Source organism: Orycteropus afer, unplaced genomic scaffold, assembly GCF_000298275.1.
Source record: "Orycteropus afer afer isolate SDZICR_OR568_19922 unplaced genomic scaffold, OryAfe1.0 scaffold00041, whole genome shotgun sequence".
Lineage (NCBI taxonomy): Eukaryota > Metazoa > Chordata > Mammalia > Tubulidentata > Orycteropodidae > Orycteropus > Orycteropus afer.
Window position 1 is genome coordinate 15,101,292 of NW_006921628.1, and position 14,242 is coordinate 15,115,533.

General features: G+C 36.8%; 1 protein-coding gene across 1 annotated transcript in view; it reads left to right on the top strand.

Annotated features, from left to right (window-relative positions):
* The window catches only part of PTPRG (protein tyrosine phosphatase receptor type G), a 995,540-nt gene extending 983,022 nt beyond the window's left edge, over nucleotides 1-12,518 (top strand). Inside the window, exons 29-30 of the mRNA XM_007937293.2 lie at nucleotides 11,689-11,824; nucleotides 12,372-12,518. Of these exons, the coding sequence (XP_007935484.1) occupies nucleotides 11,689-11,824; nucleotides 12,372-12,518 (283 nt within the window). The remainder of the gene's footprint in view (nucleotides 1-11,688; nucleotides 11,825-12,371) is intronic.
* Nucleotides 12,519-14,242: the final 1,724 nt, after the last annotated feature.

Consider the following 14,242-nt stretch of genomic DNA (forward strand, 5'->3'; position numbering starts at 1 on the left):
TATTCTTAGGTCCCTGGAATACAAATGAGAATCCTATCACTTTAAAATCCAAAATGGTTGCCACTTGTAAAGATTCAAAATGGCCACACCCTCCGGACAGTGAAATTCCACAGCTCAGGTTGTCTCCCTCCTTGATGTTTCCCTTCCTAGTCATAGGCCACCAGCACAGTCGTCCCTGCAGCTCTTGGTGACCAGGGCTGATCTTTAGGTCAATTCTCAGGTCCCAGCACCACTTGGAAATATCCAGGCTGTTGATTCCATCAGAGTAGCTGACAGTCCATAGCTCCATGTCTGTACTCACTGTTTGTTCAGGTTTTTCCACTAGATGGTGCCTAATCCACTTCTGTACAGTTCCTTTCAAAAAGCTCAGGGCTCCAGGATTATCTCCTGTATCTCTGTCAATTGATTTTTCTTTTCTTTGTTGAAGAGGGTCTGTGTTGCTTGTCTGCCTATTCCTCCATCTTACCGGAAGTCACCATCTAGTTCCCACAATAATACAGAGACACTGTTAACCTTGTTCCCTTTCATCCTGTCCTGAAGGAGAGTTTCCCAGAGCTACAATGACATGTGATGGCCTCATCACTCTGGAGGCTAACAGAATATATCCTTACATGTTCTTGTATTTTTAACAATTTCTAAACCAGTAAATATCAATATAATCCAAATAAGCAAAAACTCTTTGGGGTCCTCAATATTTTATTTTAATTTAGTCCTGAGATCAAAGAATCTGAGGATGGGATATTCTACAGCGGACACAGAAATACATGGACTGCTTTCTATACCAACTGCTGCAAAGACGTCCACAAGTCATAACTAACTTAATGTATGTAAAATGACTTACAGTCAGTTATTTAACTTAACCCTCTGAATCACTCAGCTAGAATGATAATTTTTAGATCCCCACATTACATGGAAGGAAGAAGGGGCAATCTACTTTCTTAGTAATACTGCCTCAGAAACGCAAGGGAGGGCTCACTATGAGTCAAGTCCCACTCGACAGCACATAATAATATCATTACATGTGAAAAAATAGGCATACTAAAGTGAAGTAATTTACTAAGACCTGTGCACATGTATAGTTTGTATGAAATCCAAGACTGGCTACATAATTTGCAAGGCCCAGTGCAAAATGAAAATCTGGGCTCCTTTTTGAAAAATAAAGAACTTACAAACAGCAATAGCAGAGCGTTTAACCACATTCAGGGTCCTTGTGAGCAGGGTCTCTTCTAAGCCTGGGGCCCTGTAAGACTGTATGGCAGCAAACCCAGGAAGCAGTTGCTAGGCAGAGTCAATTGTCAGACCCAGGTCTGTGTAACTCCACAGGCCATCCTTCACCATAAGGACAACTGCACTTATTTATCTCCCTTGCTTCTTTAGACCTTGTTTTAATTTTTTCTTGCTTTCTCATTTATTTCCAATGTTTTTTAAACCTTTTAATTTCTTAAAGCCCTATGGAAGGCCTCTGTTTCCATTCCTTCTCCAGGACCAATATATATTCATGCTTTAACTTTTTGCTTTCCTTCCTGCCCTAATGACTCCAAGGGAAGCTCTATCTCTAGTCTGGATTATGTTCTTGGTAAAGATATGAAACACAACGTCTTAAAAAACCACTTAAAATTCCTATGAAATACTAAAAAATATATGATTGGAACTTAAAGTGCTTTCTTTTGTAATCTCTGTGAGGCAAAGGTAGATGAAAATACTTTCTCTGTTTTGTTTTGTTTTTTAACTTAACCAGTTAAATATAGGAGCTCTGGTGGCATAGTGCCTAAGACATATGACTCTATGACTCTAAGTAGATTGGCCGTTCAAACCCACCAGCCACTCTGCAGTAGGAAGACGAGGCAATCTACTTTTGTAATGATTCACCACCTCAGAAAGCCAGTGGGAGTCACTGACTCAGAATCGACTCAGTGGCACTGAGTTTGACTTAAATAAGCACTGTTTCCAACAGAGTCCTTTAGACAAAGCTGTTGAATTTTTATACAGTATTCTTGTTTTATCTCAAATATAAATCACTTATATCAGTTTTTCATCCTGTAGTTTTAAGTGTAAATCATGAAATTCAACAAGCATCCTTTAACCCAACATAATTCCTCAGCTTCTAAAAGAAAATGGCCTTTATTTTTCCATTCTTTATTCTTTCATTACAATGCTTGATATATACAAGATACTTAAAATAGTTGAGTATTTGAGTTAGTTTCTAGTCATGCTTAAAGTCTTATTGTTGTAGGTACTTCATCTCAATTTAAGTGCTTGTTTGAAAGTAGCTAAATATGAGAAAGGCAACCCAATGAAAGGCCAGAAGAATCCCACATTGGGTACTCACGCTGTAACAGAGATTTGTCTTATATGACTGGCTATAAATAGCTTTAACACATGTTGTTATTGTCATTAGGTGCCATTGAGTCGATTCTGACTCATAGTGACCCTGTGTACAAATAGCTAATTTAAAAAAAAAAAAAAACCTAGGAATTTCACTAGAACAGAGTAAGCAAAGATTAACTTCTCCCGTTCCTGAACAAAATACACAAATGATTAAAAAACAAAAACCTAGCTTAGTCTAAAGTGAAAATAAGTACCAAGTACCAGTTAGAATTATAGGGAAGAAAACATGATGGATGAAAATGAAAAACATAGTAAATCAATTATTACAGCAATCATAAAGTTTTAAATAATGGTCTCAAAGATCTAAACTAAGGCTATATAAAATGACACTGTGTATGAGTCAGAATCAACCCAACATCAGTGGTCTGATTTTGATATTATGAAAAAATAACCAGTTAGAACCTGAAATGGCAAACAGACACACAGTGAAACATGTGAGGGCTAGAACTCAACGAGAGACTACCTTGTTTTTCTGGTTTAATCAAGTTTCCCGCCTCTGACAGGGTGCAGTTTTACCACTTTTCTACCACTTGTCTTAGTGGAAATACTGAGTTTTCCTTCTCTGACAGGTCTCCACCCTACACAGGTTTTAGCTTTTGAAGTTTTACTGTAATTTGTAAAATTAAAAGTTCAAGAGATGGGCAAGTAGAATGGACACAGACAGGAACTCAAGCGAGGATGTGGATGTTAGATACAGAATTTCGAACTTGTCCAAGAGATGAACATAGGGAAAGAGAAGAGAGAGATTGAAGGGAGAGAATAACTCAGATTTTCTAAGAAGTAAAGGGCTGAGATCTAAACTCAAAAAAATCGGCACCCAAGAAAGACCTATCTAGAGAGACTAAACTCTCTAAACACAAGTGATTTACTTGGATACACCGAGCATAAATGGAATTTTTAAACACTCCTAAAACAGTCACTGAATACAATGTATTAATATTAGAAACCAATGATATTTCATCTAAATTTCCTATAAACTGAGATCTTTAATCTAAAATTACTTGTAAATAATTCATGGGCTTAAAGAGGTAACCAGAATACTTAAAACTAAATGTTGGTTAAGGCACTACATTTGTAAACCTGGTGGGATATAGCCAAAAACTATACTCAGAGAAAAAACATACGGCCTTAACTCTATATATTAGAGAAAATATTAAACATAAACTAAGCTTTCAACTGAAGAAGCCAGAGAAAGAACAGGATGAATCCAAAAAAAGTACAAGGAATCCAAAGATAAAAACAAACTAATGAAAGAGGCACAGGGAGCAAATAGTAAAATAAACTCAATGATAAAGCCTTCTAAAAGAGATCTAACTTTGGGAAGTATGTTGTTGTTATGTGCCGTCGAGTCAGACCCAACTCATAGCGACCCCTCCTTGGGTTTCCGAGGCAGTATCACTACAGAAGTAGATTGCCCAACCTTCCTTCTGAGGAGCGGCTGGTGGGTTTGAACCGCCAGCCTTCTGGTCAGCAGTCCAGTACCTTAGGCACTATGCTACCACAGAAGGCATAAATTAACATTAGGAAGAAGAAAATTAATCTATTTATCTGTAACTACATTGAAAAATATTTTTAAGAATTGTTAATTGACTTAGGTGTGATAATACTATGCTTATTTTTTTTGAAGTTCTTATCTTTTAAAGTTTTATACTTAAGTATTTAAGGAAACAGTGCTATTTGTAATATGCTTTAAAATATATGTGAGAGGGGGTAAAGATGAAACAAGAGTGGCCATGAGCTGATGACTGTTGTAACTGTGTGATGGCTACATAAGGGTCATTACACTATTACATGTTTTGTGTTTGTTTGAAATTTTCTATAATAAAAAGTTAAAGGCTTCCTGTAAGATGGAGGAATATGCAGACTAGCTATACAGACCCTCTTCAACAAAGAGAAGAGAAACCAATTGACAGAGATAGAGAAGATAATCCTGAAGCCCTGAGCTCTGAAAGGAAGTATACAGAAGTGGAATAGGCACCAACTAGTGGAAAAACCTGAACGAAAACAGTGAGTATGGAGATGTCAGAGCACTGGACTGTCAGCTTTCTCTGACAGGACCAACAGCCTGAATATTTCCAAGTGGTGTTGGGACCTGAGAATTGACCTAAAGATCCGACCTGGTCGCCAAGGACTGGAGGGACGACTGCACTGGTGGCCTATGACTACAAAGGGAAACATCAAGGAGGGAGACAACCTGAGCTACGGACTTTCTGCTGTCCAAGGGGTGCAGCCATTTTGGATATTTAAAGTGAGAGCATTCTCATTTGGATTCCAGGGACCTAATAGGCTCTGTTTGCCAAGGACGGCAGGGACATACGGGAGGCTGACAATGGTCTAGGAGGCAGGTTGTGAGCATATAAGTGCTGCCAACTAGCAAATAGAGGAACACAGTACAGTACCCTGCTTATGTAGATAACATACAAAGAAAACGAAAATTGTAGGAAAGTCACTCCAACATACAATCACCAATTAAATATAAACATAAACACATCACAATGCCTCAGAGACAACAGAGCATCACAGTCCACACAAAGAAGCAAGATAAAGCAGGAGAAACAAGGGACAGGATACAGACCCAAAACACATCCCTGAGGAAGGTGCAGCATTGGAACTCCATGATAAAGAATTCAAAAGAATTATATTTAGGTATCTTCAGTGAACTGAGAGACAGATCAAGGAAAACACAGAGAAAACCCCAAAACAATTTAGAAGGACAATATAAGAATAAAAGGACAAAATTAAAAAATTAGAAATGATGATACAAAATCTACACACAGACATCCAGAAGATCAATACTAAATTTTCAGAAATAGTAAGACATTGAATGGGCAAAGGAGCAGAATTGAATCAATGGAAGACAAAATTACGGAGATTGAAGGCAAATACCTGAACATTTCTTCGGAAAGGGATCAATCAGAAAAAAGCACAACAAAATAAAGAAAGCCTAAGATTCATGTGGGATACCATCAAAAGGAATAACCTATGTGTCATTGGAATTCCAGAACAGGGAAAGACAAATAAAACCACAGAGAAAACTGTCGAAGATTTGTTGGAAGAGAATTTTCCTGGTATGATGAAAGATGAGAATACATCCATTCAAGAAGTCCAACCCAAAAGAAAATTACCAAGACATACCATCATCAAACTCACCAAAACCAAAGACAAAGAAAGAATCCTGAAAGCAGCACAGGAAAAACAAAAAGTTACTTACAAGGGGCAGCCATAAGACTAAGTTTGGATTTCTCAGCAGAAACCATGCAGGTGAGAAGGCAATGGGATGGTGTATATAAAACCCTGAAAGAGAAAAGTTTCCAACCAAGAATTAGGTTGTTGTTGTTGTTGTTGTTATGTGCTGTCGAGTCGGCCCCGACTCATAGCGACCCCTCCTTGGGTTTCCGAGGCAGTATCACTATGGAAGTAGATTGCCCAACCTTCCTTCCAAGGAGTGGCTGGTGGGTTTGAACCGCCAGCAGTCTGGTTAGCAGGTAAATGTCTTAGCCACTATGCTACCAGAGCTCCCCAAGAATTAGGTACCCAGCAAATTAGGTACCCAGCAAAATTGTCCCTCAGATATGATGATGAAATTAGGACATTTCCAGATAAGCAGAAATTAAGGGAATTTGTTAAAACCAACCCAACCTTACAAGAGATGCTGAAAGGAGTCCTTTGGACAGAGAAGCAACAACAGCCAACAACAACTGACCATAACACACATGATGATGTAACCCAGAAACCAACCCAGTTATGGAAGTATCCAAAGTAAATCAGCCTACAGGTTTGTAAACAGGGAACCAGAGACACCAATTGACAAATGAGGACAACTACAAACCAAAAAGAGGGAAAAAACTGTGTCATTACAGAACTTCTAGATGGTAGGGAAATCAAAGGCAACTACAACATAGAATGGACTGTTCGACTGTTCTAAACTTGGGAAGAAAATCACAGGGTAACCTCAAAAGAAAAATAATAAACCGTCACATCAAACTAAAAAAGAGGACCAGCACAAATATTTAGCAAATACTAAAATAAAAGCAACGAAGTGATAACACGATTCATGAACAAAACGATCTCAGGACAGAAAATTATATGCAACAAAGAAATCACCACCACAAAAAAAGCATATAACAAAAATGACAGCAACAAATTCATACTTGTCGATAATTACATATCTGGCAAGGGTCTTATCTCTAAGATTTATAGAAAACTCCAATGCCTCAACAGCAAAGGGATTAACAATCCAATTGAAAAATGGGCAGAAGACATGAATAGACACTTCACCAAGGAGGATATTCAGGGTGGCAGCAAATATAAAGAGATGCTCACGATCACTGGCCATCAGAGAGATGCAAATCAAAACAACAGTTCGATACCATCTCACTGGAGCACTGATGGCAAAGTTCAACGAGACAGAAAATAACAAATGCTGGCAGGGATGGGGAGAGATTGGCACTGTCAAACACTGCTGGTGGGACTAAGAAGTGATACAACCACTATGGAAAGCAGTATGGCGATTCCTTAGAAAGCTGGAATTGGAGATACCATTTGACCCAGCAATCCCATTGCTAGGTATATATCCTAGAGAGGTGAGAGCCAAGACAGGAACAGATATATGCACACCCATGTTCATCACAGCACTATTTACAATAGCAAAAAGATGGAAATGACCTACATGCCCATCAATGGAAGAATGGATGACCAAACTATGGTACATACACACAATGGAATGCTACGCAGCACAAAAGAATAATGTAGAGTCTGCAAAACACAGATGAACTTGGAGGACATTATGCTGAGTGAAGTAAGTCAATCACAGGAGGACAAATATAGTATTAGTTTGTTGTTGTAGAGGGTCAAGGAATGGTTTATATATGGAACAAAACTAACTTTGTTTGTTGCCAAGAGTGGGAGAGGAGGGGAGAGAACACTGCCCCCCCCAAAAAAAAAGAATGCCTTGGCCCATGTCACTTTAGTTTTGTATATTTCACTGTACATAAATTATATTTAAATAAAATACATTTTTAAAAAAGTTAAAAAACACAAATGTTTAAAAGAAATTCAATTGAAACTCTATACTGTTACATTTTTAAACCTAATAATAAACATTATAATTTATGTTTATTGGACACATAACATGTGTTAGGCTCTCTTCTTAGTAACTAGACTTTGGCCAGTTACGGGCAGTCCCCAAGGTACAAATATACACACAACCCATAGTCCTCAATCAACCCCTGTAAAGCCTATTATATTAAAAATATGAGGTATATATATATACAATGGTTCATAATACAGACACTACTTTGCAACACACATCAAAACATTATTACTGTATTATTAAAGATATTTTAGTCTATCTGACTGTTTTTATGCATAAAAAGGTACACTACTTACTAAATAGGAAGACAAACATTAAACTATCTGATATTAGATACAAACCATACCTAACTATTCCAACTTACATACAAAGTCAACTTAAAGACACTTAGGGACAGAACTGGTTCATAATCCAGGGACTATCTGTACTTTACTTCAATGTGCCTATTTCTTCAGCTGCAAAATGGGATAATCATAGTACCTACACCAGTAGGTTATTATGAGGATCAAATAAATTAGCACAGCAAAAACACCTAGAAGAAAGACTTGCATTCAGTAAGAAAATAAAACACGTTAGTGATTATGAAGAACTGAATGAAAGGATGGTTCTTAAACTGTTAGGGCTCACCAATTCCTGACCAGGCCACATTTAAACTATAATGCAGAGAAGACTTAACATATTCTTAATTAAAAAAAGAAAAAGTAAAACAAGTACTTGTAAAAATTTTTATCACCAGAATGGAAACAAATGTGTAGGTCTATCTCACTTACCTGAATATAGATGCAAAATCCTAAATAAAATATTGTCCAATAAAATCTGTGTTATAAGAGTCAGAATGACCCTAGGAATGTAGAGCTGGTTCAACATTACCAACTATCTATGAGTGAATTCAAGATATTGTTAAAGACACCTTTTTAAAAAAAAAAAAAAATCAATAGATGACAACACAGCATAGAATAAAATAACACCCATTTGTGAACTCCCCCCAAAATATTTTTAGTTTGCTAAGAGTTTTTTTTTTTTCTAAACTTCAAAAATGTTTGTTTGCGATTGAGGTTCTGGCTAATGCAAGAAAAGAAAAAGATATAAAATATAAATATAAATAGAAGAATAAAGATTGGAAAGAGGCAAAACTGGTGTACCTGGCAGATGAAGATGTGAACTACCTAGAGAGCCCAGAAAGGATTAGAACTTACATAGAGTTCACCATACAAAAATTGTAACTTCCCTATACATCACCTAAAACCATGCAGAAAATTTTCTAAAAAGGGGCCATTCTTAGGAGTAAGAGAAAGTCTCAAGAAGCTAGGAAATCAATCTAATAGAAATTATTAAAGACTATGAAGAAAACTACAAAACTTCATTGAAAGCTATAAAGACCTAACTAAATGGAGAAAAAAAAAATCATGTTCATAGACAAACTAAACTTTAAAATAAGTTAATTCCTTCAAATCTATCTATATATTCGATGCAACCAAATACAAATCCCAAGGAAACGTTTTGTGTCCCTTGGTTTTAAAATTAACATGAAAAACAATAAATGCTGAAACAGCCAAGGAAATTATGTAAACTCAGCTTATTTGAAAACCTATAAGAATTACAACAAATGTGCAGAGGTACAAAAATAGAAACAGGTTAGTAGGTCAATAGAGAGAGCTCAGAAACAGGTCTGGCAGTTTAGTATGTGATAAACAGGCAGTTCAAGTCAATGAGGAAAGACCACACTAGTCAATAAAGGGCATCAAGAAAATTAGCTACTCTTTGGTAAAATAACTGACATCAGGCTCCTACCAAACATCCTAACAGGAGTTAGACTTTGATTAATTAAACAATTAAATGTAAAAATTTAAATTAAAAAATATATATAATTTTTAAACACTGTATTAGAGAAACTGTTCTCAAAGAAGATTCTAAAAAGCCAAAAATAAAAGGCTGATAAATTTGATTACACTGGTAGCACAGTGGGTAAGACACCTGGCTGCTAACCAGAAGGCCAGTGATTCAAATCTACCATCTACTCTGCAGGAGGAGGATGTGGCAATCTACTTCTGAAAATATTTACAACCTTGTAAACCCAAAGGAGCTCACTGTGAGTCAGAATCAACTCAATGGCAGTGAGTTTGGTTTTTGGCAACTGCACTTCAGTATAACAAAGCCTACCACAATGTTAAGAGAAACCAGATACTGAGGAAAATACAACATAAAATAACTCCTACAAATCCATTTGAAAGAGGCAAATCTAATAGAAAAAGTGGCCAAAGTATATTTACCATATTTTTACACAAATAACAGGCCGTACCCTCTCCCAAACATGCTATACTGTTTTTTTCTACACATTGCTGTAAAAAATAATAATAACAACATGCTTACAAAAATACTTTAGGAGAAGGCTTGGCTAGCAAAAACATGTAATAGGCACATTATTTGTGTAAAAGTATAGTACTAGGCAATTTCAGAAGAGGAAATACAAATGGTAAATTAACATAAAAATACATTGAACCTTCCTGATAATCAAAGAAACACAAAACAAATGAAAGATACAGTATTTCATCCTCAGGTTGGCAAAAAGTCGAGGAAACAAATACTCTCACACTGGGAGGAATACAGACAGATAGCCGCCACTTGAGAGAGAAATGAGACAGTATTTTTAAAACTGAAAATGGGCACGCCCATGACTTAGCTATTCTACTCACGGTATATATACTAATGTACAGAAGATACTAACAAATGAAATGTCATCAGTAATAAAATGAGTAAGTCTAACTGTTTGGTATGCATGCAGCAGATGAAAAAAATAAGCTAGATCAAAATATCCTGCTGTACCTAACTCTGGAAGGCTGTACCTAAATATGTAATTTTTTTTTTTACCTCTGGATAGGTTACCTCTAAATTCAGGGTGGTAGTTAAAGGGGACTTTAGTCTTACTTGTATAAAAGATGTAAAACATCTGTAATAATTTAATTACATATAAGAATGAATTCAGAAGCTGCATGTTAAATAGTTTTTCAAAAAAAACAATGGGCACAAAATCCCAAAGACCCGTTGCCATCCAGTCAATTCCAATTCATAGTGACCCTATAGGACAGAGTAGAACTATTGCCTAGGGTTTCCAAGGCTGTAACCTTTATGGAAGCCAAATGCCTCATCTTTCTCACACAGAGCAGCTGGTAGGCTCAAACTATGGACCTTTCAGTTAGCAAGCAAGTGATTAACCATCGCACCCACCAACCAGCAACACTGTCTTCAGCAATTCATTTAATCCATCTATTTTCTCATCAGTACAGTGGGAACTATGTGCAATTACAGGTTGCTGTGAAAACTGGGGTTGCCAACCTCTCCTGAAAAACTCTACTTTTTACTTTCCATGTCTAAGGCGCTTTCTTCTGTGAACCAAAAAGAATCATTTTAAAAAAAAAAGCAAACTGACTGCCGTTGAGTTGGTTCCCATTCATAGCGACCCCTCCTTGGGTTTCTGAGGCGGTATCTCTACAGAAGTAGATTGTCCAACCTTCCTTCCAAGGAGTGGCTGGTGAGTTTGAATCACCAGCCTTCTGGTTAGCAGTCAAGTGCCTTAGGCACTATGCCACCAGATCTCCTAAAAGAACCATATCTGTTACTATTTCTCCAAGCATTTTCATGGAAGATGCTCTCATTGGAAAAGTTCTACTTCAGTGCCAAAAATAATTACTTACTATCAAATGCATTTTGATATTTCTCTGACCCTATTTTGAATCATATATTTCTGTTTTTATTCTTGCTGTTTTCTAAGTTCAATTTAGCTATTTGGGATTGTTTTAAAAAAATTCATTTGTCAGAGCCTTCTGTACTTGCTGCTTGTTCATCAGCCTATCATAAAGAGTCTCTTACATAACTAAAGTTTTCTGATTTATTTTTCCTTTTGTACTACATAACTCCTCATTGCCTAATCTTCTATAGTCCTGAATCCAGTTTTGAACCTCTCATTTCACATTACATATTAAGCTATGCAACTGATAAACCAGTTTGGGATATTTCATAAACAAATGTCACCTGTATGCTAACCTCCAGATCTCTCCCCTCTCCAACATTTCATTCATTTCTGTCTTCTAGAATAAATATCATACAATCTACTTAACTTCTGTGGAAGTACTGGTTGGTGATTTCATTTCAATATACCAAGTCCCTCAGTAACTGAAATGGCATCACTGTTGTTTTCTTCTCTCCCCCAGGTATGGAGCAGTTTCAGCAGGAATGTTATGTGCCCTTACCACCCTGTCCCAGCAACTGGAGAATGAAAATGCTGTGGATGTGTTCCAGGTTGCAAAAATGATCAATCTTATGAGGCCTGGAGTATTCACAGACATTGTAAGTAGCTTGCTTATTTGAGAAACTTGTACAACATCAGCTGAAACTTAGACTCGCATTTACAGCAGTGGCTCTCACGGGGGGTGATTTCCCCACCAAAGGATATTTGCCAATTAGGTGGAGGGAGTTGTCATAACTGGAAGGTATGGGAGAGGGCTTACTATAGGCGTCCAGTGGGTAGAGGCCAGGATGCTGCTAAACATCCTACAATGCACAAGACAACTTGCCACAACAAAGAATTATCTGTCCCAAAATGTCAGTAGTACCGAGGCTGAGGAACACTGTTTTAGAGTGTAATATTCACTAGTTATAAGCTATATGGATTTTCCATTTTCTCAAACAACTGTTAACATTGAGAATTAGTTTCCACCTAACAGATCATGAAGGAGATCTTGATTAGAAAAAACTTTTCAGCATGAATGTGTATTTCTGTTTCTCAAATATGTTTTCCACAATCACAATCTAAATAGTATTTCCCCCTTATTGAAATGACTAAGCTGTTCTTTGGCTTGGTGTTGACTAAAACTGTCCTCCTCTTGATTTTTAGGAACAATACCAGTTTGTCTATAAAGCAATGCTCAGCTTGGTCAGCACTAAAGAAAATGGAAACGGTCCCATGACAGCAGACAAAAATGGTGCTGTTCTGATTGCCGATGAATCAGACCCTGCTGAGAGCATGGAATCTCTAGTGTGACTGGAATCCTGAAAGGGCACTTAATTTGTAAAACTTCTGAAGACTGAGAACTTTTTTGAGGCCTTTTTGCCAGACTCTAGGTTATACAATAACCCAGTTACTTTTTTACACTGATAAAAGTTTTGATATTTATTTTTTGCCATTTTATGTCTTACTGGTATCCTACTGAGCATTTGCACCTCTGTTCATTTCACAGTGAAACACAGTTTTACCTAGTTTGCACTATATGATCAGTGTTACTGCCTATAACCTAATACTAAAGCAAACCCTGATGTGACATTCCATGACAGCATACATGCTACTTTTTAGTTCAGTACAGTGAAGGTCTTTGTTATGACAGTGGATTTTTATTTCATTATTATTACTGTTACTGCTAAAGCAGTTGCATTCTACTAGCAGGCAATGCTGTTCTTTCCCTCAGTCCTCCTCTCCTGTTTTTTAAGGCACTGTTAAATACTGTATGCCTTCTGTGTTTTCATGGAGTGGATGAGCATTGTTTTCTTTAACAGAGTAACAGGCTACTGGGAGCTCCTCAAAAAGTCTATCAACTTCATGGCCTTGGAACACTTCCATTTTTGATGGTGCAGACATTCATTAAAGAATTAGAAGACACAAGAGTTGCTTCATGTGAACATCACTTATTAGTTACAAGGTTATATTCAGAGCAGGAAAAAAAAAACCAACTGTGTCAAAATAAAGGATAATTCTGTATTCCAGTTTTCACAGTAGCCATGTGAACAGTGTGTGTTATTTCTATTTTGACTCTCTGAAATAGCTACACTCGAAAATCAGTGCTATCCTTTACAATAGAGAGATGGTAATATTTTACACGACTCAATTATGAAACTCATTAGTAACCCTCCATTAATGCTTCTTGGTTTATAATACCATACCTCACAGTAGGTAGAAGAATAAAAATTATGCAGGTGTGTGATTTTGGAACTAGTCTTCTTTAAAAATCCCTATTTCAGAGCAATCTAATAAAAACTACCTATATAGATAACATTCTTTTCTTTCTTTTTTTGCCAAATGTTTCATGAAACCTTTTACTTATATATACTCTTCTACTTTAAGACTAAATTGAAGAGACTGTATTAGCAAAATCTTGGGACTATGTAAACTCCTACACGTGGATAAATCTGATATGGAGAAAGTTAGAATAGTGAATAAAAGGTGGTATCTACATCCAAGTAGTGTTTAAATGAGACTGCTTTGTACACTTCTGTGAAGTTTAGCATCAAGAACAGAAACACTTCAGTAAAAGAGGCTGATAATCACACAGGACCCCAGCAAGTTAGCTGATCTAGCCTGTGCAGCCATATGCACCCTGCCATGCATAATGAGATTACAAGCATTAATAAAACATTTCAGTCCAGTTTGTTAGAAAAATAAGGTACTTACTGAGATCTGTTTCTTCTATAGCATATTTGCTTCTGAGGGGCAGCTTCTATCAGAAGTCAAATCATCACCAGAATAACTGGACCTATTAAGAAGTAAAGGTTTCTGTTTACTTTTTATAGGAATAAACTTCAACAAGTAGGCCACTCTGGCTACTGTCATGCTATTGGGTAGGTATTAAAACATGAATGATAATCAGCACTAAAGTTCTAATTATCTTGAGTTGGAATTATCTAAAGTTTGCTAGACTGGTGCTGGAGGACCAAAGCTTCTAAGGAGAGAGGCTACAGACCATGGCCAAAAGTTTCAATGCATAGGACCAGTCA